At 36.7% G+C, this 23,213-nt stretch overlaps 2 protein-coding genes across 2 annotated transcripts; one reads left to right on the top strand and one right to left on the bottom strand.

The window, feature by feature from the left end:
• Positions 1-7,002: 7,002 nt before the first annotated feature.
• Positions 7,003-11,026, bottom strand: copz1 (COPI coat complex subunit zeta 1). The gene is made up of 9 exons (XM_008413731.3): positions 10,869-11,026; positions 10,392-10,460; positions 9,294-9,375; positions 9,067-9,158; positions 8,558-8,613; positions 8,393-8,470; positions 8,228-8,279; positions 8,098-8,136; positions 7,003-7,455 (listed from the first exon to the last, which is right to left on the bottom strand). Exons 1-9 carry the CDS (start codon positions 10,884-10,886, stop codon positions 7,408-7,410), a joined length of 534 nt encoding a protein of 177 aa, XP_008411953.1. The 5' UTR covers positions 10,887-11,026; the 3' UTR covers positions 7,003-7,407.
• A 5,648-nt stretch (positions 11,027-16,674) lies between these two features.
• Positions 16,675-23,210, top strand: nfe2 (nuclear factor, erythroid 2). The gene is made up of 4 exons (XM_008413728.3): positions 16,675-17,698; positions 19,307-19,385; positions 19,502-19,639; positions 21,780-23,210. Exons 2-4 carry the CDS (start codon positions 19,338-19,340, stop codon positions 23,028-23,030), a joined length of 1,437 nt encoding a protein of 478 aa, XP_008411950.1. The 5' UTR covers positions 16,675-17,698; positions 19,307-19,337; the 3' UTR covers positions 23,031-23,210.
• The last annotated feature ends 3 nt before the right edge of the window (positions 23,211-23,213 follow it).

Raw genomic sequence — 23,213 nt, 5'->3', positions numbered from 1 at the left:
CCATGCTATTTCCCCTTAAGAGATTTCCCTGGGTCAAGGCCGTTACAGGGACACATTCTGCATCATCTTGAATTTGTCTGTCAGGCTGATGGAGAGATAGGCTCCAGATAGATGATGGTGTTACATGAACAGATATAACAGGCAGATGGGAAATGATTGTGGAAGTACATGGTTGCAGATCTATTTTGAGATGAAAAGATTTACTTGGCTGTTCTGGGGTCTTTTGACCCAAAAGTGAGTGAACAAGATAAACTTGTCTATCGTTTGTCCTTTCATGAATAATAAGAAGTGTAGCCAGCCATCCAAGCCAACTACTCTTTATATATATATATATATATATATATATATATATATATATATATATATATATATATATCTCAGACAAATAAAATCTTTTTTTAAATAAAAATGAACAACTAAAACATGTATCTGCTAAAAATATTGAAATAAGCACTTTATGAGAGAAAATTGTGATTAATAATATTTCACCTAGAATGGACATCATGCATTCCTGGTTACCTTATGTACTATGTTGTTCTTCAAAATGTTTCACCAGTAGAAATTGTTTGCATTCATCCATCCATCTATTGTCTATATCCACTTAATCCCAATTGGGTTTAGGAGAGGCCGAACCTATCTCCGGCAGGAAATAGGCGAGACCTGACAAGTCACCAATCCATAATAGAATGACACAAAGATGACCAACCATTACGGAGAGGTCAAGTGACCTAATGTGTACTTTTTGACAGTGAAAGAAAGCTTGAGTATGTAAAGAGAACCCATGCATGCTGCATGAATATAACATGTAAAGGTAATTTAGAAAAGGCCTTTGGCAAGGATTTGAACAAATTACCTTCTTGCTTCAAGGCAGCAATGCTAATACTGCCTTGGAGCAATATTAGCATTCCTTTTCTGGTTCTCAGACAGGAAAGTAGTAACATATGCTTAATATAGGGACTGCCAAGGATTAAAATCCAGAAAAAAGTTATCAGTTATATATAAAAACAAAAGGGTTAGAGGTATTTGGAATGAGTGAGGGAAACTTAGCCAATGTAAAGGTACATTCAGGTCTAAAAAGAAGAGGCAGAAATAACACACTCTTGAGTCTGCTGACATGAAAAATCACCTTGTCCCTCATTTTGCATCATAATTGGATTTCTTTCTTGGGTACAGACATGATGTTTTATTCAAAACATTTTCAAATGAACAACTTGGTACTTGGGCACTTCTCTCTTTCTGTTGTATCTCTTTGCTTGCAAGAAGCTCTAGTGATATAAGGACTATTGTACTCCAGTGCCACCTCCCTTCAGGGATAAGATTTTTACGATTGCAACCTGACACCGTTTCTGTGTCCTATGAGCGACAGAGCAGTAACTCACTTCAAAGGCAGGAGGCATCAAATCACAGTACAGCCGTAAATTAACCTGTCCCGCCTTGGCCAATGAGAAGGCAGCGTTAAATCTCAGCTGTCACAGTGGCGGCCAATGGAAAGACGATGGCTGTAAATCTGTCTGGGCTGCTCTGTTAACGATGTCTTGGTGTGGTTGGGGGAATCCATGGGGAAGGAGGGGAAGAGAGTGAGGAAAAGTGAATAAGGAAATATAGTGAAGGTGGAGGTATGCAAGGAAAATCTATTTCTTTGCAATCTTCGAAGATGAACAAAGGGGAAAAGAAAAATGCAAATTCTGTAGCAAACTAACAAACGGGGAAGGATGGACTTAGTCTTCACTGCAAAAAAAATATGTTTTTTTGGTTTTCTTCCAGATGCAGTTGAAGCTAAGGAATAGCCCTCATAAAGGTTTACAACCGCCATACATGTGTCTGATATTGACTGTTTACTATAAAAACTGACTGATGGGCCTTCTTTAGGGCTCTTTTGCATCATATCTACACCGAAATTTGTGCATTTGTGCTGACTGTTTGATAACAGCAGTAGCCTCTGACTTTTGTGACACAACTCCATTAGTGGCAAGCCTTCTGGATTACAGCCTGCCTGTGGGGGTCTGAAGCAGGGGGTAAACCAGAGTCCAGTTCAGCCCATTCAACCAGATGTGCCCCAGTTGTGCAAGTTCAGAACACATTGGAATTCCCCCTGCAGCAGAGCAAACCTAAACAAGGTTTAACGCTGGAGGGCTTTTTTTTTCAGCCTAGAAGAAGCACGGCATGCTCATGGAGCATTTAAACCCAGAATAAAGAGCTTCTTCGACCATCTTCCAATTCAATGCTCTCTGGAAAGAGTTATAAGCAAGAGAACGCAGCAAAAAGCCCAAGCAAAACACATCAGATGAAGGAATATTTCTTCAGCAAACAATTCCCCTTGGTGGTGTGATTTTATTATCCAATAAGAGTTGAGCATTTTCATGAGATTAAATCTTACAGGTATACTGAAAAATAAATGATTTCTGTGAAATCAGACCTGTGATGGCAGGGTGGGGATGGGGGTTGCACTGTTCCTTTTCAAAAAAGAAAATCCCATTCTTTTTTTTCTTACCAACTTATAACGACATCCAATAAACCACACACATGTGGTGACACTTTTATTTTACAATGACACGAAAAAATTAAACATTATCATCAGAATTTACAGTCATCTTATGTCATTACTATGAAAAGTTTTTTCTCCTTTTTCTAGAGACATAAATAGTGAGTTGAGTTATGGCAAAGGAAGGCAAGAGTGCAATGGTGGAGGTGTTGTTTTTGGCTGGGTTTCCTTGGAGTGGCCATGATTCTTTTTTCTATGGGAATCCATAAACAGAGCCAGAGAGGGCAACTGGGGCCATAAACCATGTCAGGCTGCCACAATGCTGCCGCGAAGGCGATGGGGGGGAGAGGGGGGTAGCAGGCTTGGGCACATATCTCCTCTACTCTACATGCACGCATTCACAACTCCAAACACTTTAAGCAGCTTTTAATGGCCTATTTCTAAATGTTTATCCATGCAGGATCCTCCTGGTTAATGTTTTTTTTTTTTTTTTTGTAGTGTCATGGGTATATGGACAGATGTTCCCTTCTGCTTTCAGGAAATTGTATAGACTCTTCTACTGTTTGGTAAAACTTGGATGAGCTGCTTAGAGTTCTCTGACAGAAACCAGGATGATGTGCCATAAAAACAATGCTCTGTATGGTTTTTTTTTTTGTTTGTCCCTGTGTCACAGTAGTTGTGCTTGTGAGATTTTTTACACAGTTAAGGAGAAATCATGGGCTATGTATGAAAGAATGTGCAGAGATGTTTTCTAAGAATGTTTGGGGTCCGTATAAGAGTGGCATCAGTTTATTCTGGATAGACTTCTGCTACATTTACGTCATGGTGCACAGATTTACTACTGGTAAAACAAGGAGATATTTCTGGTAGTGCGCTAATCTGAATGAGAATTTATTAAAGTTCTCATTCCCCCAGTTATGTAAACTAGGGCTTCTTTGTGTTTTGCATAATTATAATTATATTTTTATAATGAGATATAAAGTTGAGCAAACACAAATCAAATATGGGATTTTTCAAGGCAAGATTCACCTGCCTGTTTTTTTCCACATCTGTCTTCTCCACTTAGTTCTGATAATAGAGTGACACCTGAAACATTTCTTATGTTTATTCTGATAACACAATTTAATATATTTCTGTCACCACATGTGTAGTAACTGAGCTGGAGTGTCCATAATTTTCCTCAGACTTTATGCCATAAAACAGAAAAGACTTCTTATTCCAAGATATGTTGGAGATCACAACTCTGCGACATTCAATGAGCCTTAAAACCACAAAGAATGCAAGAAATCTGGCTGTTATTGTAACCTCAGATCAAAATGTTAACACAATTTATTATATTAGGAACACAATAAATTATATTCCTAAACTTGCTTGCATCTTAAATCATTAGTTGAATAAACAGTGTCCTGTTAAAATAGGAAACAGAAAAACTGGTGAATATATTTCTTCTCAGTTGGTTAGATTATTGTACTGATGTCTTTATAAAAGTCAAACAGACAGCTGCAGCCCCTCCAAAATGCTGCTAGCAGAGTTCTGATCAGTGACAGAAAAATGGCCTATAGTTAAGCCAACCCTAAATCACCATACTGCTGCCTCACTGTTTGCTAAAAGGATAGATTTTAATATCGTGTTTGAACCATTAAGATACTGAATGGCCTTGGTCGTAAATACATTTTAGAACCGATTCTCAGATTACATTCTCAGTTCTTCAATTCCTGTAAAAGGGAGGGGTGAGGATACCTCTAGAACAAATGCTCAAAAAACAGATATACAGAAACTGATGGGTTCATTAAATCAGGACTGAACAAATGTTTGTTTACTGCCGTTAAATTGTTCCTACCCTGCATATTTGTTTCATAGCTGCAGCATAGTGTTTTCTTTTCTGTTGGCTAAAACTGCAGTTATTTTTTGTGTAGTTTTTAATATAAATTTATTTATCCCTGATCCTTTTTCTGTAAAGAACTTTGAATTATCTTGTGTATTGATAATTCTATACAAATAAACATGCCTTGTCCCACCTCACCAGTGATTTTGCTAAATCTGAAGAGGCCTCTGACTGAAGACTGTTGCTCTGTGACAATCTAATGACAGGCATATTTCAGAGTAACGTGTTCTGGATGATACCATCAGTTGTCTGCAAGCACTGTTAATACACCTCAATTTCTCTGCCGCTCCTCTTTAAATCTCTGGCCGGTTACAAAGACGTTGAAATTGGTGATGCGATTGTTCCTCATCATAATCAATGGAAGAGATGATTTTAACTTCCTCCTTCTCTCTGCTCTTTAGTCCTGCTCTGCGTCCATCAACTGCTCAGGAATTTGGGTTGTAGCTCAAGTATTATTTGAGCTTTTTGGATGCTATTTCAGCTGCTCCCACTTGTAAAAACAATACCTTATTGCCACAGTTATGCATCATAGCAACTGCCTGACAGTTAAAAAAAAAAAAGGAAAAGAAAAAGAGTGAAAATCCTTCCATATGCACAACATCCAAAACCAAAGGTATTAATTATCCAAACATCCAATGCTGCAACCCAGAAAATTATGAATAAAAATCAACAAAAAGAGTAAGTCAGAACAAAACAGAGCTGCTGCAACGTGCTGCCACCATGAACAACGCTATAGGAGCAATAAAACTTTTATATATAAATAAATAAAACCTGCATTTATTTTAAGGCTTGCACACATCTTTACCAGGGGTGATATTGTGCATGGTGCTGTAAGTACGTTTCCATGCATGCATAGTTTTCCTATTTGTGTCCGTTTACCTGGACATACTGTCGGATGGGTGCTGGGGCCCATTGACTCTGGCATTAAGACTCTGTAAGCTTGCAGATGATGAGAATTTATTGACTAATTTACAAAGTCCCGCCGCCCCCTCCCCACAAACACACACTCTCACAAGAGAAAGGACCGAGTCCTTCACTGTATGCATCGATCAATTACGAGACTCTAACGCACACGTCTCTGACAATTTTACTGCATGTTATGTACAGTATGTCAGGCCATGACGCTTCTAACTGCTGTACTCATTCCTGTATAATTAAAATAAATTACCTGGCTGCTTTTTATGATGGTGCAACTGTAATTACAGGATGACAGCAAGTCACTAAGATGCCGATTGTGCTGCAGGCCCATCTCAATGAAAAGTGAGAGCTTGGAGAAGCATCCCGGGTGGGATTATATTTTAACCCGCTCTCTTCCATGCTGTGCTCTTCCTGGGATTTCATCTAATTACATTTACTGCTGCCTACCCGAGCCGGCCTCGTCCTTTTTAACCTTCAAACCCCCCTCCTGCCCCCACGTCTTGCACTAAAGCCGCACACTGAGACATAAGCTGTTCTCATTATACCAGCAAACTGGCGTGATAACAGTAAACTGGTGTATTAATGGGGACCATTTATAATAATTACCATCCTCTTTCTTACTACTTTTGTCCACTGAACACTTAGCAAGTAGCATCATCCTAGGACTTCATTTAGGGTGTGTGTCAGGATAAAATGGAGCAAAGCCAAAATAATATGATTAATGGGTCAGGCTAATGTTTTCTATTTTCAGTTCAATTCAGTTCAGTATATTTATATAGCGCCAATTCACAACAAATCTCTCGAGGCATTTTACAAAAACATAATTTCTCCAATAAATGCCATTACACAGGTAATTGTGAAAAGCCTTTAAACTCAAATGGAAAACATTTTGTTAGCATTTAAAATCCTCTGTGTATTTTTACATTTTATTTGTTTAAGGATGTCAATATAAACCAATTTAAGTGCTTTAGGAGAATAGACATAAGATTGCACACGAACTGTTCTTTCGAAATCAATTTGTTGCAAAAGCAAATAAAATAGGCTTTTCTTATTCATTTTTAGTCTTGTTTCTTTTCTTATTTAACTTCTTGTATGTATTTGTTTTATATCTTTGTACTGCGGACCCTTTTTTGTCTGGGATAACGATTGAAAAAAATGTGAAGGAAAAAAAATTGAAAACAAAAATCTGGAATTAACTGGAAGAAAGGTAATTTTGAATAATCTACTGTACATCAGACATCAGATGGATGTCATGTCTATTATTTCTTGCATTCCTTTCAGCCCATTCATAAATATTTAGTGAAGGCAGCAAGTGTGTGACAGCTGGGTGTACACGGCATCCAAGATGCACATCAGTAGATAAACATGCAAAAGGTATTTATCTCCCTTATACAACTTTAAATTTTACAAGATTCAACATCAAGTTTTGATTCTAGTGGCGGGAATAAAGTTCCTCCCCCAGAAATATTTTTGTCAAGTTATGTAATTCCTTCATATTACCGGTAGATGGCACACTTTCACTTCAATAAGAATTCCTTTCCTATTTCTTAAAGCTATGCAAACAAGAACAAAGGGTAACTGATAGGGATGATTTTAAAAAAACATTAAATCCATGTAAAGCTATAAAGCTTTATGTTTTCCTCAGTGCACACAAAAGTAACAAATGTTAAACAATTTAGGAAATAAAACGTAATAAATGCAATACTGGGTGCAAATATTTAACATGTAAATTTAACACAACTTTATTGTTTTTACAGTGATCTGTGAACGACAGCATGCTGTTCAAAGGATTACATGTCAGGATAGAGTGATACATGGAATGGTTTCAGAGGTTTTGATGTCTATCAGTGTATCACATTTGGAAGAATTTTTTTTTTAAGTAATCAACAAAACAGGCCAGTAATTACTGGAATGTACACATTTTAGCCTCTTTGATAATAAAAACTGAGCAAAAAGACAGCAGAAAAGTTATGAAAAAAGGAAACTTCAGAAAGTAGAAGTCCGAAAGTGTGACGCGACCAGCCGTTTGCACTGCTACAGAAATGTAGGCTAGATGAGGAGATCAGTGCCATGTGGTCCGTGCCGAGCAGCGGCTCACTGGTTAACGCTGGCGTAAAGACAACTATCGGAGAAGTGACCACTTGATCTGTTCTTTGGCAGACTGAAGCACCTGCGAAAGAGAAATACTTTTAATTACACAAAACAAAGTTTTAACTGTCTACAGTACATTTTTTGTCAAACCACAATGGAAACAAACATTCAAGTGAATTAAAAAGAAAAAAAAGAAAAACAAAATTAATGTACTCTAGCGTAATGATAAAAAATGAAGTAATACCACAAAAAAATGACTAAGTGATATAAATGAAAAGGAATTATGAAGACCTAATTAATCATCTTAATTGATTGAATGAAAGCCAAATCATAACCATAAAGCATCGAGACTGGACACAGCTATTAATCATTGCAATAGGAGGAATGGCGTTGGCCGGTCTCAGATCTCCTAAATGACAACATTAATCAAGAAGAGCTCACACCCACAGACAGACAGAGCTGCATAGAAACTAAAAGACAGGAACTACCGCTGGCTACCTTCTACCACTGAATAATTAGTTATCATGCACACCATTGCGCATATAAGGCAACAAAAAAACAGCAGTCTGTAGGCAAGTGACAAAGCGGGAGAAGAGGACGTGACGTGAAACATCGGCCTTTATACTAGATTGTAGAATAGTGACTCTTAAAGATCTGCAATCTAACGAATCTTTTAAACTTAGTAGGAGAGAGTGAACCAAAGTGAGGATATATTGTATACCTGGGTGACTGTCTGCTCTGTCAAAGGTACATCATCGCCCTACAAGAAAAATAATACATACACAGTTCACAAAAGGAAGACCAAACTCTGTAGAATATTTCTAGAAAGGAAGGTAGTGAGCAGAGCTTACTCTGAGAGCCACGCGGTGCACAACTTGCTGTGGATCGCTCTCTAAGATCACCCTGTAGGAGACACAAAAAGTTCAATACATTATTAAAAAAGATACCGGCTGATAGTGAAAAAAAAATAAAAATCTTGGCGTTGAAGGTTTCATGCTGTAAAATTTTGTACATACCCTCCATCCACGATTTCATCAACAGCCAAGAAGAGTCCCTCCATATTCTCCAACAAAGCTCTCCTCTCTACGTTTTTTCTGCAGAAAAAAAAATTATAAATGCAAACCACAGTTTTCCTAGACACCACTTTAAATGGTCGACTGATATTGTGCTAAAAAAAATACCTCAACATCTGACTGAGGGAATCAAATAGGCAATTTAGAACAGCCATAAGCATCAGCTGTAAAGAGCAGAAACAAGAAGATATTAAAACTCACACTTTGTTTTCTTTAGAAATTCAAATAATATTTCAATGTGTGTCTAAATAATGAAGACTTAAAGTTTAAAAGCACAAATATTATATTTTCTTAAATAAATAACAGAGTCAAGGCAATATAAAAAAAACACTTTTCAACTTGCTAAGCATGTTAAATTGTGTCACGCGTGGTTCTCCGTAATATATCTGTAAATGTTACATTGTTGTAACACCATGATGACATTTAGGGTAACCTAGAATTATTTTAGCTTTATCATTGAACATTAATAATTATTAAATGTTAACCATAAAATAAAATAACATTTTGAATATAAAAAAATACAATAAATAAAACTTGATTATTTTGTGTGAAATTTAGTGATATTTCAGATGGATGCTTTACATCCCAAATAGTACATTGCACAATCTTAAGTTTACCTCATTTTCATGTGAGCTTCCAATCACATAAAAGAACAGGTCAATATTGCTCTTGTACACAACAGTCAGGCCCTCCAGTAATGCTATCTCACCTTAAAGGATAGAACAACAAAAGAAAAAAAAAGAAATACAAACAAACACCATAATAATCCCAATGCTCTTAAGATGTGAAATGAGGTAATGTAATGATAATAAATACGTCTTTTTATACAAAAATCATTGCTTACTGTCTGTCCGGTGAGTCTTGTTAAATATGTTCTTCTCAAAAGCTTTCTGCTCCTTCACTGTCGGATATGTGTCGTCATAATACTGTAAATAGACCAGCACTGTGTATTTATCTGAATCTAAATGCAACCATAAGCAAGTTGGACATATTTTAAACCATGGGCATAGGCCCAGATATCTTCACGAACATTACAAATAAGCAGCTAGAGTTGCTGCTGTGACTTCACTTGACATGTAAATCCCCCCCCACAACCCCCATATATGTTGAAGGATTCAGTCAACAAGTTTCTTTTTAATGACAGTCAATTACAAAAAAAACAATGCAATAATATTTATAATTATTAACTGTATGAGTTTTCAACTCAATGACATTTAGGATGAATATTTTTTTGGTTACAGAAAAATAGCATAGCAAATGTTGTTTTACTTTACTTTTCATATTCCACAAACCATTGTCAAAAAAAACTACAAAAAAAAAAAACAAAATTACAGTCGTCACAATTTGGGAGGTTTACTGTGCACTGTTTGCAGCTTGTAGATTGTTCAGCTCTGTTTTAAGCCTTGTTTAATCACATATGTTCTTTAGACCACACAGACAGCTTTGCTCTTGTAATAAAAAAAGCCCTAAGTTTTACTGTGTAAAAAAAAAAAAAAAAGCTGTGTTAAAATATACACAAAAACGATATAACAACAGCTAATTATGTACAAATTATCAACTAAAACGTAGCAGATCTTGGTCCTGAATAGACAAAGTTGCTTAATTTTAAATATTTGATTTTTCGGTAAAAGTCTTTATGAACTGCACAAAACTGTAGTTTGGCTATTAAATTTACCGCAGGCATACAACTGACCTAAAATTGTACTGAACAGAACTCGCTTCCCTTAAAATGACTTGCATTCTTGTAAAGCTTACAAGTGGGTGATGTACTGTACGTGATTTTCTTTTTATATATGAAGATAAAAACAAAAAGGTATGTCACCATTATTATATATTAACCATTTTTAGATATTGTTTAATTATTATGACATGCTAGAAGTTCAGAGGCATAAAATATCGGTAATATTATATAATCACATTACATAGTAAAGAAAATTATTACCTTGGCATAAAGCCTGTCTCCATCGTTGTCCAGGATCAGTACAGCTTTGACTGTGTGCAGAGAAGGTTCCTGTGGAGACGCCAACACAAGCCATTATTTTAAGCGATCATTTTAGGAATTATAAACATGTCTGTCACATGTCAGGACACTACAGCAAAAACTATATCTGGAGAGGAACGAGAGTGTAAATTAAATGAATGCCACAAAGCTAATCTTAAACTGTTCATAAAATATTTTAAAACTTTTTAAAATGCTAGACAGGTCGTAAAAATGACGCTGGACTTCCACATCAGCAACAAACGAAGCTAACTAACTGGTTAGCCAACACTTAGCTCCCTGTCAATCTAGCTCCTTGACGAGCATAATAACGATATTTTACCATGTCTATAACTACAGTCCTTTGTTTATAATTGCTAAAACTAGTTATTTACCGTAAAACAGTATAATATGACGAAAGAATATAATCGGTAACAATACCAGTATTGGAGAATCCATCTTCTTTCTCGTTAGCAAACTAGCTACCCGGCTAGCACCAGCCTACTACTTACAAAATGAGGCTCTTCCCTATTGGCCCACGCAACATCTTACGTTGTGCGTACGTATAGGGCAAAGATCACTTCAATGCGAGTCAGAGCCTCTAAAGACTACTACAGCTTTGCGTTTGATTGGAAAGTAATGATAAAACATTAACGATTACTTTAATATTCTAATGACAAATTAATATTTCTTTAAATACATAGCCCCACTTCATTTTGATTCTGGAAGTGTTACAACAAGTTCAATTGATTTTTTTCCGATTGGGAAGTCGAAATTTCCCAGTCAGACTATGAATAAAATGCGCCATTAACGACACAAACAAAAATCCATTTTTAGATGTAGTTCTATTCAGTTTATTCTAACTCAAATTTATATTACAAGTTATCCTTCAATGCTGTAATTTTTTATTTATTTATTTTTTTTTACAAAGAACTGATTCTTACCGAGCTCCAAATCTGAGTTTGAGACAAATTCATTTCAGTAAAAAAGAAAATATATATTATGAGATGAGAAGTCCAATACTTTAAAGTAAATAATATACTGTTACTGTTCAATACAGTGCAGTCCTATAATGTCATTCAAAACAAAACAATACAATACAATACAATCATAAGCTACGCTATTTGGGTAGCTTATGATTTTATGATTTTCTGCCACGGCTCCCCATTTAACTGTCAAAACATTCCCGACCTATTCATTTACTACTTGAAACTGTGCTATGTGGTATCTGGCAGCAAAACATTAGCAGAAGTTCCTATAGGTTTCTTAAACATAAAAATGAAACCTTCTTGGATTGGACTGCTTGTCCAGAACATTCACAGATGCTCTATTTGTAAAGGAAACTGATGGATTTTGAGGACAAGTCAACTCCTAAAACTTGCTCTTGTGCTTATCAAACAAACCATTCCTGAACCACTTTTGCTGGAAAAAGATGGAACCGATAATGTTTTCTTGAAAGATATTGCTATGCCACAATGCTTAGAATGTCAGAGAGTAACATGTACATGAATCACAAGAGCCAATATTTCTTAGCAGAACATTGCCAAAAAAAAAATCACTCTGCCTCCATTAGCTTACATTTTTCTCAGTGTTCACGCTGCTTCTGTCACTTATGATTGCATCTAATGCATCAGTGAGATCTAGCAGCCCACATCAGAGGTATCTTATTATTTAGAGACAACAGCCTGACTAGTATTACTGAGCATGTCCATTTCTTTATGACACGGTGTATGTGTCTTCTGATGATTGCTTCCAACAGGATAATACACTATGTTACAAAGCTCAAATCTTCTCAAGATGGTTCTTTGAATCTTATTTCATTGTGCTCCAATGATTTGCACAATCATCAGATATTAAACAAATAGAGCACACTATGGATGAGGTGAAAGGTGACACTTCACACCATTGTTGCTGCCAGCAAATCTGCTGCCGCTGCCTGATATGGAACAAAATTGTCTGACGAAGATTTTTGATGTCTTGCTAAGCATATGAAAGCAAAGAATTGAGCCAGTTCTGAAGGCAAAGTGAAATTCAACTCATTGCTAAGGTAAACTTGAAAAACCTAATGAGTGTAGACAAAAACCCAACATCTGAGTTAATGAAAATATTATTGCAGTGTAAATAATTATCAAATTGATTAGCAAAGTATTTGTTCAAATATTTATTTTACATGAGTGGCATATCATAGACAGATTAAAATGTTTTACACAGGTTTACCAAGAAATGTATTTTACATTCTCAAACCTCATTTCAACTACGGCAAGCCCTCAGCTCTGTGTCACACAACAAAGTTGTTTTTTGTAAAGCATCATAGCAACCAGAAATCACTCAATTTGCTGGGCTTTTTTCAGTTTTCTCCTGCTCATCAGCATCTTTTTTTTCTGGATCCTCCCACATTTAACCAACTCCAATTATCTTACTTCCCACTTCTGGGAAACGTTTGGAAAAGGCTGGCTGATGGGGATTTCCCTCTGTCTTAGTCCATAAATGACATCATTGTTTGGCCTTACAGTTAGCTCCTTTTGGACGCGTGTTTTGAATATTACTGGAAACAAAACGGTATATCTAAATTAATCATCTAGAGAAGTAAGTGCAATGAAGAGATATAAACTTATTTGACACTTACTTATAACAGCGTTGTGGTAAAGAACCATGAAGTGTCGCAATACGGCACTATGTTTACACAATTTAGCCGCTAAGATTTCAAAATTGCCCTGAGTGGAGAGGAAACAGCATGCTGCCTTTAACTTGTTCAGGGTTAAAAGAACTTTGGGTGTCATGCCCTCTCTTTTATCAAAAATATATTGGAGTTTCTAGGTGATTGTTCACAATACCACAGTGATAACGATGACAGGTAGAGTGGGTGATGAGTAAAACCTGAACAATGAATCCACATAATGACACATGCAAACACCAGATAATGACTGTTAACTTTGCAGAGAGGTGAATATTAATTATTATTAAGGCTTACAACAAAAAATATTCAAAGGGATTTGTTATGATATATATTTTTTCTACATAGGCCATTAGTTGTTGCTTTTTTATTTTTTATTTTTGGAAAATATGCACCTACACAGCACGTTTGGAGGAAAAAAAAAAGTTGTTGCAGGTCATTTTATTCTAGTCAAATGTTAGAGGTGTTTTTCACAAGTATTAAACAATTCGAATTAATTACATAAGTAGAAGTGAAGTGGTGGTAAAGTGCAGACTGTTCCCCTCTCCACTGCCTATGCCAGCGACCACAGCAGTTAGCAGTTCCCTTCCTCAGAACCAAGCGCTCCTTTTATCAGCATTAAGCAGAGCTTCCGCCAGCCAACATCCTCCTTTCCCTGCCTTCCCTCTCTGTCTGCATAACCAACCAGCTTTTGCATGCTTCACGCTCATGCATATATGCACTTAAAAGTATCAATGCGGCCTCAAAGGATGAACTAGGTTTTGTTTTTGTCGTGAAAGTCTGCTTACCGTACAACCGTCGCTTTAACGAAATTTACACAGAAAGGCCAACTGAAAGCTATCAGAAAATAATCCAGAAATGCAATGCAGCTGTTGCAAAACTTTATCATAATCTGGACATCTCGAGATAAGCGCAGGTTTTATTGAGACATTCAGAAGAATGATGCTGCATGTTCAGGTTCCTCATTTTCTCACCTTCAGGCCACAGTAACGTTCCGAACATCATGAGAGGTTCAGTGATGAAGGACGGAGGAATTAATCTCATTGAAATTAATTCATGTTCTCTTACACATCTTCATAAGGTCTGTAGTCAAAGATTGTTACATATTTCAGTTTTAAAAGCAATCAACCGGACATCTGTGTTATCAGAGGTCAGTCTTCGCAGCTATTAGTCTCCACAGCCAAGGAGGCTCCCTACAAAACAAATAAACAACCATAAACTATGGGATGAAACATCCATCTGTTCGTTCATCTGTCCCTTTTCTATTTCCACTTAAAAAAAAAAATCCCATTACCAACTTTCATCATCACATACATAAAAGATAATTAAGATTTTCTTTTAACTCTTAAACCTTCAAATGAGAATTTAAGAATTTTTCTATACAGATTTATTTTTACCAAGCCACATGCAAATTGGTAGAATTAAATATTAAAATATATGTTATATATATATGACTCAGTTAAATAGAAATCAATAATAACAGAAAAGTTTTAAAGGGATCTTAACAACATGGGAAGACAAAAAAAATAGTCAAATTTCAGTTGTAATGTATTCTAAAAATGCATTTCAACAGTGTTTGGAAAAATGCTGACAAAGACAAAAACTATTTGATTTAGTTCAGTTAAACCTAAAATGCAAAACCTGAATTCATGTTGCGCCATTTGCATCAGTAGCTTAAGATTTAAGGTTGTGGCTAACGCTACAGAGAAAAACATAACATAAAATAAAAAAAAATTTAAAAAACATACAAAAAAATTAAACACAAAATATTTAAGGGTCCAGGGAGGTTCAACAGATCAATATTAAATTTCAGTTCATTGTTTTCTTCATGCGACCGCATTTACTGAACAGTGCTGTTTCAGTTGCATAAATTTACTTTTCTCTCTTCCTGTATTCTTTGCATCGAACATATCTGCCTATAGTCAAGTAGATAACACAAAAACACAATTCACACAGAACTGGTGCAGTTCACTTCGGTTTTACGATTTAAATTCTTTTACTGCACAGCCGTAAATATCTTTCCTGTTTATGCTGCTTCTATGACCATTGTTTTAGAGTGTTTAACTCATTCTGTTTTGCCTCTCTCATAGCTGCTGAGACACAGTGACACACTGAGGCACAAATAAAAGATTCCAATCTATTCTAGGATTATCTTCTTAATTTTGTTTTCATAACATGGTAATGTCTAACATTTCAAAATTAAGTAAAAATAATTTTCTTTAATCTTCAAACTAAAATCTGGCTTTTATTTGTTAAAGATGATTTACCATCTCTGCTTTTTATTCCTTTCCTTCCGAGAAGCTTACTCTGAAAACATTCCCATTTTGATACCACAACCCTCTGTATGAACCCATTTTGCTGCATACTGAGTTGTTTTTTCCATTTGTGTCTGATAAAGTTTTTCTAGACTCTCCAAAGTGCAACAGGCTACACATTCATTGTTTTCAGTGAAATATAAAGCCATGAAAGTGTGCTATGATGTGTGGATGAGACGAACAAAACGCAAGCTGCTATTTTTAGCCTTTGGCTTCAGGGACATTAGGAGAAATAAATCTCGAGTTTACTCAACTGTGGTCAGCTACCAACTACTCTGCCTGCTGTGTTTTCGAAGGTGAAGTAGTCTGTGAAGCCGTGAGGAGCACGAGAAGTAAACTGTGAAGGGTCCTGTGAGCTCCAGGCAGACTGTAAGGCAAAGATGTCAAAGACTAATTGGAGCAAACAAACACAAACTGGGAATGTGGGCGTTGACCTGGGAACTGTGTCCAGATTTCTAACCGCTGCGGTTGCAGTAATAACAGGGCATGCTGTGGCATTGGTTGAGTCAGGGGCTGGGTGCTAGGAACTTGAGTTGGGAAGTCCCTTCCTGGATTCCTGGTAGACGTTCACCTTTCTTGACTTTGTCAGCCACCTACTTTTCCTCCCCCAACTGAAAACAATGTCAGTAAAAGGTTTGTGCTTTCAGTGGGATGTCATACTGTAATGATCTCGTGATATTAAACACATCACGCTTTACTGAGAGTGTTAACTTTTTATTTCGAGCTAAGCAGTTAATCCATACATATCCTGAGTATATGTACTTATTCTCCAGGTTTTTCTTTTCATGAGTAATTCAAACGCCTGTTTGTGGAAATCAGAGTGAGGGATTTCCAAACCCACAAAAATAAAGTTGTTAAAAATTAAATGCATGTGATGTAAAAAAATTTTTGCCTTTGTGTGTTTACACTAAGTGGCCTGCATCTGTAGTGAATCTTCACTCTGTTTTGCATCTAAAAAATAGGAACTCATTTCTAACAAATATCTTAGATTGTTGATAGTAATAGAGTTTTTTTTTCTTTTAACAATGTAGTTATTTTTGTTTTTTTGGCGGAAGTAAAGGTGCATATAACCTTTGCTTATGTTATTATGAGAGTGCATTGTTTAATTTAGCACAAGATCTCAGAGTATGTTATGGAGAAAAGTGAATAAATTATGATTTTCTTTTTACGATGATAAAGTGTTTTAATGCAATCATTCATCCGTTTTAAATAAAACAAAACTTGATGTGATCTATCATAAACCTAGAGTTACCATAAGACAGGGTGTTTCTGTTATCAAAGACAAAAAAATATGTAAAAATAACTTAGCATTAACTTTTCTGTCACTAATTTGTGCGTGAGGTTCAGCACAACGTGACAGTAACACAGAACATAAAAAGCCTTTGTGAGTTCAGTCCTCAATGTTTTAGATCTGGGCAATGAGGGGGAATTTTTTGTGTGGGATTTCAATGGTCACTTGCTATGTAAGACACGCTTCCCTTCATTCTTCCCCCTGCTCCTGTATCTCCCTTGGCGGTTGCTCTGCCAGATAAAGGAACAATGCAGGCTTTCTTACCTGTCGGAGGGGTGTGCATTCCAGCTCCGCTAAACTGAGTCTCAATACTGCCTCCAAGCCTCCAGTAGGGCCCTCACTGCAATGCTGCCTCTGACTCCAGGTGCTCCAAATCACACTCCTCATACCTATTCACTTTTGGGACGACATTGTTCTCGTGCGGTTTTGGACCAGACAGAGACATCAATGCAGCTTGTTTTTATTCTGTTTTACATCTTTGATCTAACCAGGTTAGGTGTATGCTTCATAATTAAGAGTAAAAAAAAAAAGAAAAGGCTCTATTTATTTTATTTTTTTTAGATTTGTAAACATCTTCCTGCTTCACTGTGGACTGACAGAATAATTGCCGTGGTGTGTGCCACACTGTTGGTTTGTGGTTTCTTGTGAGGGCAAAAGGGAAATTTGAAGGTTGGGGCGCAAGTTTGCTATTAAGGATACAAGAGCGCAAAGAAAAGAGAGAGAGAGAAAAAAAGGGGGCTGGTGTGGGTGCTTTACAGGAAGATTGCGTTTGTCTGCATCGAGCCATCCCTTTTATGCTGGTGGCTGAATGTGCAGCCTAACAGAGAGGTCCACAGTAAGAGAAGAGATAGAGCAAAGAGGCCTCGAGTGTCACACCTCTTGCCATCGTCAAAAAGGCTTTGAGTAATTTTCTTGTGCTCACCTCCAGGACTGACATATGTGTCTTTGCTGTTCCTCCTCACCTGCTCAAGATGATAAAGATGTTGCTCAGGTACGTTCATTTATGTTTTCCTTCTGCTTTTAGAGAAATGTTTTATTTTGAAGTTCTCCAGAAATGTAATTTAAAAATGTTTACATATTACATTTTTGTGTGTGTATATACATTAAAAATAAGATATTGTGATTAGGCTGGAGAATCTGTTGTATTGAACTTATTGCATAACTTTGATATAACTATGTAACTTCCTCACAGCAAACGCAATTTCAGCTGAAGAAACACAAAACTTCAATTCAACTGTTTAAATGAATAAAACGTGCTAAATAAAATGTCCTTGTTTTAAGTAGGTACATTTTGATCCCACAACCAAAGAGAACAGGAACCTTGTAACAAATACAGCAACCTTTACTGTCCTGTTGTACAGTAAAGGTGTATTTGATACAATGTCATACTTCACATTATTACACATTGTGGAATAACTTACCCTCGAATGCTTCAAAGAAATTATAATGATGCATATAAAAAAGTGCATATATGCTTACTAGAGTGTCTACATTCATGTTAACAAAATACAAAGCGATAATAAGACAATAAAATAGATTGAATGAATTTTGACTTTTTATGTTTAAGAAATCTCCACTTATACGTTTTTCAATCTGTACAATTACTACAATAAAGCACATAAAATAGTCTGTTTCATAATGAAACTACTAATGGTATAAATAAATAAATAAATAAATAAATAAATAAATAAATAAATAAATAAATAAATAAATAAATAAATAAAATAAATAAATAAATTCTTTGACTGGATGAAAATGCACAGAATGAAAATATTAAATTATTTATAATTTGTAATTGTAGATGCAAATTTAAATATACCTTATCTCAATAAATTATGCAATCACAATAACAAGTGGCTTTGTTATTTGTTCTTTATGTACGAAGAACATATTAGCTTACTTACTGTGATGCCAGAAATTGTTTAATGTTGCGTAGAAATTCAAAAATATGCATTTTTGAAAATATTTTAGAAAGCAATTTTTCAGTGGTATGGTATAGTATGGTAATACTACTCCTTTTATCTTTTTTGATATTTTTTATGACATGTCAATGTCTTCAAAATAATGTTCAAGTCATAACGGCCCTCCTTACAGGTTTGGGCTGCTGTTAAATGAGTAATTTATTCATTCTTTTGGTCATATCTTTTAGACAAGGAATCCCCCAAACAGTAAAGTAGATGTGGCCAGCTGTTCCCGACGAACTTGGAAAGACAATTTACAGATGATCTCCTTCCATGGCGTCCAGCTAAACTTTAATAACCAGAATATTTTGGAATAATCAAGAGCAAAATTTCCCAATCGGCCTTCTGTCCTTACTCTGTCTTTCAGAGCACGCTGTTTTCCCGCAGATTGTGTTATCAGGGCTTGGCATTGCTGCACACTGGAACAGCTGATAGGAGGAGTCAGCTCAACTGAAAATTAACCTTTTATAAGCTTCAAAAGAACCTACACAACAGCCAAACAGCCTCTTATTTACAACTGGCAGGCTATCAGATGTGTAATTTACTTGAGATGTGCGTGGAGCAGCGTGCTGTCACCTAGCAGTTCGTGGCGAGAGGACAGCAGATCACTGTAACAAACAGTTATGTGTCTCCACCAGGTGGACTTTTTCCAGTGAAAGCCTCTTCTAAATGTGCTCCACGGCCAACTATGTTCTCCCATTGAGGAGAACCTGTGAGGTAGGTCCTGAGATGAGATGAGATGAAAAACAGGCAACTCGGTGTACGCCGTAGCCTAAAAAAGTTCAAGGATGTACTTTGTTTATTATTACAAATGTTGTGTTTCGCTACATAAGGTGGTGGCTACTCCAGGCAGGCTGTGCGGGGGGCTGTCCATGCCTGCTAATTTTAATGGAGTCAAGCCTCATGGACCGCCACAGGACATGGAGATGGACATGGCTTGGCAGGAGTTGATGGCCATCACTGAGCTTCAGGTAAAGAAAACCTCCCAAAATAATTTGTGCTCTTTAGGAGTCTTTTCAGACAAACAGGACAAGTTTTCTACCCTCAAATAACATGTGATATAAACATTTATTTTATTTTTTTTGCTGTACTGTTTTATTTTTACTTTTGCGACAAGAGGGCACAACAAAGTATTAAATAAATGTAAGTGAAATGGTTATGTTTTCCTTATTGACAAATAAAAATTCACATCAGTACCTATATTACAGATCCGTAAGCAAATGTGCTGCCTTCGAAAGATTAAAGAAGTATTTAGTAGTTGAAGCGGAGCAAAATGAGCATGCAGAAGAAAGCGTTATTCCAGATGTACAAAGTCATATTCAATTAATAAAAAAAGAATTAACTTGTCGTTTTTGTACCTTAAATTGCTTACATTTTGCATACTTTCCTTAGCATTGACATATCCATTATCAATTAAAGATATGTACTTTTTATATGCTTGTTTTAACTAATATGATATACATTTGCTCAACAAATTAATAAATTATGACTTAACTTAGTCAACAATTAGAACAAAATATACATTTTTTTGTGAAAATCAGTCAGGCTTTTTATTGTTTAAAAAAAAAATAAAAAATCAGAAAACCAACGCAAAAAAAACAGTTACATACGCAAAATCAAAAGGGAAATGTAGCTTGTAGAAATGTTATTTGCAAAGCATCACAGCAACCAGCACATTAAATCCTGCAGCATGTATTTTAAATGTGACAACTGCTAGTTTTTTTTCCCCCAAAATGAGTTGCCCAAAACACTGTTGAAAGCCACAAAGAATTATATTAAATGCAAATATTTTTAGCGCTTGCTAAAAGAAGTAATATTTAATGAAGTTAGCTAATGTGCGTGAGAAAGTGCACTGGTGCCTGCCTTCATGTGGTAGAAAGGCAAGGTGTAGTCTGGCTTATGTCACCAGTTCATCACAGAGACAAACATCCATAAATGCAGACACATGTTAATACTTACTGGCATTTTAGAGGACAGGCTAACTTTTTTTTATTTTATTTTGTTGGCTCTAGTGCTGGCCTTTATTTGAAGGTAGTTTGACAGGAAACAGGGCAATGAGAGAGGGGGAAGACGTGGCAAATGTCATCAGGCTGGGAATTGAACCTGTGACCACCACCACAAGAACTAAGGCCTCAATACATGGGTTGTGCTTTGCCCCTGTGCCACCAAAGCACCCCTGAGGACAGACTAACTTTTGATGCATATTCCTGGGCCGTGAAGAGGCCAGAGAACCCACACATGCAGGTGGAGAGCAAACCAAATTCTTCTAGGATGGACTCAGGTCGTGATTCAAACAGAGGACCTTTTTCCTGCAAGGCAGCAATTCAATTATTGAGAATTACATTGAGATATGATTAAAGATAGAAATGTCATGCCTGTTATCAAATGTTTAAAACACTTTATAAATCTAATATCTAACTAAAAATATGTGATTTGTAAAGCTTGGTGCATTTGTATGAATTTTTATTAATAAAATCCTATGTGATTAAAATAATAATAATACAGATCAGGACATTTTCAAAAGTAGTTACAAATGCTCCATAAAGTTTACGATAAAGGTCTCCAATTACAAGAAATGAAAACTTTTATACGAAACGGTTAGTCATCGGAGAGGAAAGCAAACCAAAAAGAGCCGAGTCACTTGAACGAAGCTACATAGTTAGAGGTGTGAACCCGCAGCTTTCTTCAAAAAAGAAAAATAGAAAAATACAAAATCCAACTCGTATTTAAAATTTCGAGAGGTTGGTACGGGATGCAATTTTTAGGTATTTGCTTGGGTGATATTTATCTTATTTAACAAAATGTGTGGCAATCTGAAATCACAAAATAATTTAAAGGGTCAATATGCTGCTAAATAATTCCAGAAAATAGTAAATTTCTTTTAATCTATTTTCAAAAATCCTATTTTAACATTTTTCTATTGAGCTTCATATGGTAAAATAATCTATACATCCTCAAATAAGGTGAAAAATTCACATATTTCCAAAATGAAGCTATTATATCATCTTGCTGATGAGCTACAATAAAACATTATAGAGACAGGATTGTATAGCCGAGGCTGAAAACTGCGTAGTTCTGCTTGCCTTTAATAACTCTGCTCTTTTATTACAGGAATTCGAAGTCCAAAGTGGAAACCCCTATGAAGCTACACATTATCAGCCCATGCAGCCTATGGCCCCCGCTGGAGAGTTTGGGATGACTCAGTCCCATTCAGAACCTCCTCCTGCTGCCTGTGAGCTGAGCACTGCTGACACTTACGAGGGATGCTACTCTGAAGAAGTTCCCACCTGCCATCGTCTCAACAACACAGATGCGGTGTATGGAAATGCAGATTCCCAGCTGCCTCACAGAATGCTTCCCATCTCCTCCCACCCTCAGCCGTCTCTTATAAACATGGCAGGTACCGCTCAGGGTCATAGAAGGCCAAACGCCAGCATCTCTCAGGGTTTAAGTCGACACATGCTGTGGACTACGCTGGGGCAAAACGCCCATGTTCGCTCTGGGGATGATCTGGAATCAGATTCAGGTCTCTCACTGGGATCCAGCCCACCTTTGGCTTCTCCAGACAATCCTGCCGGGGGCGGACCAGGTTACCAAAATGTTGATATGGGAACACAATATAGTGATTGTGAACCAGAAAGCATGACTGAGCATGGCAGAAGAGGCCACATACATTATCCAATGGACTATCAGAGTCAAACTCTCCCATATCTACACTCAGGTGGACACGCACCTTACTTTTCACCTCAACCCAGTTACTCTCACTCACAAACTTGTTCTATGAATCCTCGACCTCTGAAACAGCCCGTTACCGCTGATGTGTACGGCAATGCAACAGTGACCAGCAGAGGGAGCTCATACAGCATGCACACAAAATCACAAGGCAGCAGCTCCACTCCTGCTCCTCTGAGCAGAGACGAGCGCAAGGCTGTGGCTCTGAAGATTCCCTTCCCCTTGGATAAGATCATCAATCTCCCTGTGGATGACTTCAATGAGCTCCTGACACAGTACACTTTGACAGACACTCAACTCGCACTGGTCAGAGACATTAGGCGCAGAGGAAAGAACAAGGTGGCGGCCCAGAACTGCAGGAAGAGGAAGCTGGAGAGCATTGTTCACCTGGAGAGAGAGCTGAACCACCTGCAGGCCCAAAGAGAACATTTGGCGCAGGAGCGGCTGGAGTTCCAACGTAGCTTGACTTTCATCAAGTGCCGACTCACAGACCTCTACAGGGAAGTTTTCTCTCATTTACGAGACGAAGATGGCCAGCCTTACTCCATAGATGAATATTCTTTACAACAAACTCCTGATGGAAGTATTTATTTGGTACCTCATTCAATGGATAAGAGAGACCAGTGTTAAACTATTTCAGTCCAGCAAGTGGACTAAACAACTTGCTTGTTATTTTTGCAACAGTTGAGTAAAAACTTGCCAAACGCAACGGTCAACATTTTCTGCTCCTTAAAAATGACTGAAACCAAACCATTTAAAATGTATAAAAGTTTATTTAAAAACAGGATTAAAAAAAAAAGAAAAAAAAAATAG

Source organism: Poecilia reticulata, chromosome 7 (genome assembly GCF_904066995.2).
Source record: "Poecilia reticulata chromosome 7, P_reticulata-male-v2, whole genome shotgun sequence".
Lineage (NCBI taxonomy): Eukaryota > Metazoa > Chordata > Actinopteri > Cyprinodontiformes > Poeciliidae > Poecilia > Poecilia reticulata.
The sequence above is the reverse complement of the archived record's forward strand: the minus strand, read 5'-3'. Positions and strand labels throughout refer to the sequence as shown.

Bases quoted from the DNA above. Each gene is read 5' to 3' on its own strand.
- nfe2 (XM_008413728.3), top strand. From the start codon at position 19,338: ATGTGCTCCACGGCCAACTATGTTCTCCCATTGAGGAGAACCTGTGAG. The intron at 19,386-19,501 runs GTAGGTCCTGAG...TCGCTACATAAG, and splicing joins CATTGAGGAGAACCTGTGAG to GTGGTGGCTACTCCAGGCAG. The intron at 19,640-21,779 runs GTAAAGAAAACC...CTTTTATTACAG, and splicing joins TGGCCATCACTGAGCTTCAG to GAATTCGAAGTCCAAAGTGG.
- copz1 (XM_008413731.3), bottom strand. The intron at 9,376-10,391 runs GTAATAATTTTC...GTCTATTTACAG, and splicing joins GAGACAGGCTTTATGCCAAG to TATTATGACGACACATATCC. The intron at 7,456-8,097 runs GTATACAATATA...TCTCTTTCGCAG, and splicing joins CAGAGCAGACAGTCACCCAG to GTGCTTCAGTCTGCCAAAGA.